The following is a 2,798-nucleotide window of genomic DNA, read 5'->3' as shown; positions in this document are numbered from 1 at the left end:
TGTGGTCTTATGAGTTTCAGTTCATAGGAAAATACTTTGACTATAATGGTCAGAAGTAAATTAACTGTATATACTCTCTTTTAGAAACTCTGTCTCTTAAACAGTACTGTATATCTTGTATGTCATAAATGGCTGGATGTAACAGTACTGTTTATCTGTATGTCAAATGTTATGATGAATTGAAAATGGGGGACCCTGATGTAAACAAAACGAAAGTCTTTCTCTGGTCTGCCTCCCATTAACAATTGTGTGTATCGAGCCGTACTGTATTGTACCCATTCTGCAATCTGTTAATAAAATTTTCAATCAATCAATCAATCTGTTATGCTTAACATGCAGTACTATTAACTTTACTTAATTTCTAAGATTAGATAATTTAGTTATTTTTAAATGTCTGATCTAAAGATAAACAAAGGGTTTTAAAAGTGTTATATTTATCTTCTCTTATAGTACCAGAGAGAAGCTGAGGAGAATCTACCAGCAAAAAAAGCAACATTTTGTTAAAAAAAAAAATATATATATATATATATATATATATATATATATATATATATATATATATATATTTCTTTTTTTTATTTAACAAAATGTTGCTTTTATATATATATTTATCTTTATTTTTTATTTTTTTACATTTTAAGATTTAACATTTTTCCCTGTGGTATCGAAAATGGTATCGAATATCGATACTTTTCAAGGTATCGTATCGAAGTTCGAAATTCCAGTATTGTGACAACACTTGTCAGTTGCAATGTGACAGCTCTGTCTACACATCATTCCTATTCCCTTTTAATTGTACATATATCATTTTTGTTTTGATTGTATTGTTCCACTTTTGCTTTGGCAATGTAAACTCATGTTTTCTCATGCCCATTGAATTGAGTGTGTGTGTTGTCTGTGTATGCAGAGTGTGAAATAAATGAGTCACGCTGCCTGCATGCCCAACGTGAGAAGTTAGTCTCGTCATTCTTGTAATTGCTACACTACACCGTTACAATGATATATAAAATATCATATTATATTATATACCCATTCAATATGCACATGACAGAAAATATTATATGCCATATAATATGTTCTGTCATGTGCATATTGAATGGGTATTACTAATACTATTAATACTAATACTAGTCGAGAGTAGGTCAAATTTTGGCTGGTAGCTCTCGGCTAGGTGGTAAATTAAAAAGTAGATCTTGGTTCAAAAAAGGTTGGGCACCCCTGCGTTAGGTTAACACCTCAGATTGGTAGAGTGGGGGGGGGGGTTGGTGGAGGGGGGGGTTGGTGGAGAGAGGAGGGGGTTGGTGGAGAGGAGGGGGGGGGTTGGTAGAGAGAGGAGGGGGGGGGGGGGGGTTGGTGGAGAGAGGAGGGGGGGGTTGGTGGAGTGGGAGCATTTTTGGACGAGGCTCATTTGCATAGAAAGGGGACTACCCTTTGTGGATCCTGCCCTTAGTGGTCAGATGTCCCCAATAGTTCTGCAGCCGTTAGTCGTCCAGCCGCTGGCAGCGGTCCATGCCCACGGTGCCATGATTTATGTATTGATAATATAGCCCGCCGCAAAACATGAATATTATAATACTGTATTCCACACACAGTGGTTCACATCACACTTACTCTACAGGCACGTGCAAACACACACACACACTAGGGCTGAGCCCAAACGCTCGAACGTTCGGACCTTCGTTCCTTACGGTGGCATTAGAATTCTAAATCAAGATTCGAATTTTACATTTTTAATATTTTTTTTTAATTTATATATATATATATCTTTTTATGTGTCTATTCATTCTGTTTAAACCAATCAGGGTTTTCTTCACAGTTGCAGATAAAGATTGGGCTACACTAATATTATAGTATTAAAACTGATGAGTTATATTCATTAAAGAAAGTTGATTTAATAACAAAAAAAAATACTAATTTAATCAGATTAATCACTTTATTCAAATTGAGGATTTAGTTTGAGGATATTTATAAAATTAAATGTACTAATTTGCAAAACGCTGAACTGGAATCAAGAAAGCTCAGAGAAATCTAGTTTGTGCCGGTCGACCGATTCCACTCCGGCGTCGCTCCCTCCTCCATGCGGCGAGCAGAATGCGTTGGGGAGTGTGTGCGCGTCACCCCTCGACCTCGCAGACGATGTCCTAACACCGCTTTGATCTCTCTCTCTATCTCTCTCATACACATACACACACATGTAGTCGAGCAAAAAAAAATCTCCTTTTATTCTATATATTTATTTCTTCTTCTAATTACTAGCATGTGGTTATCTATCTATCTTTATGCCAGCACTGTAAGAAAAAAAGCTGCAAGAAAACGGTAAATGTCTGGCATCAATGGCATCAATGGTTGTCAAATTACAGTAAAATCAAATACATTTACAGATTACAACCTTTATTTAATGGTTAATATTTTGATAAAACGTAATTTACTGTATTTCTATGGCATTTACACTTAAAGTAGAAAAACAAAAGTAATCTGTAAAATAATACAGTGAATTTCCCGTGAAAAAACATTTCTTTTTTACAGTGTACCCCGTGTGTGCAACAGGGTTTTATACAAACACACACAAACACACTGTCATGACTATATCACAGAGAGAGAGACACCTCTGATTGGCAGATGTTTATATCAGGGTGTTTGGCATCACCAGCCGGTCCTATAGTGAAGAATGGGTAGAGTTTCTCAGTGAAGGTGTGTTCATGAGTGTAGATGTGAGTCATGTCTTCAGGGTCGTAGAAGGACAGCTTCCCCCCGTCATAGTCCAGCTGTACTCTGATCCTCTGGAGGCTCCTCTTCAC

At 36.7% G+C, this 2,798-nt stretch overlaps 1 protein-coding gene across 1 annotated transcript in view; it reads right to left on the bottom strand.

Moving 5' to 3' along the window:
- Positions 1-2,588: 2,588 nt before the first annotated feature.
- LOC311234641 (E3 ubiquitin-protein ligase TRIM35-like) overlaps positions 2,589-2,798 on the bottom strand; it is a gene marked incomplete at both ends in the record, with an annotated part of 1,407 nt that continues 1,197 nt past the window's right edge. The window contains one exon of the mRNA XM_084321888.1: positions 2,589-2,798. This exon is cut by the window's right edge and continues 1,197 nt beyond it. Within this exon, the coding sequence (XP_084178014.1) occupies positions 2,589-2,798 (210 nt within the window).

The sequence above is a fragment of the Notolepis coatsorum genome (assembly GCF_963971535.1).
Source record: "Notolepis coatsorum genome assembly, chromosome: 9".
In the NCBI taxonomy this organism is placed as follows: domain Eukaryota; kingdom Metazoa; phylum Chordata; class Actinopteri; order Aulopiformes; family Paralepididae; genus Notolepis; species Notolepis coatsorum.
This window is presented reverse-complemented; position numbering and strand designations above follow the sequence as displayed.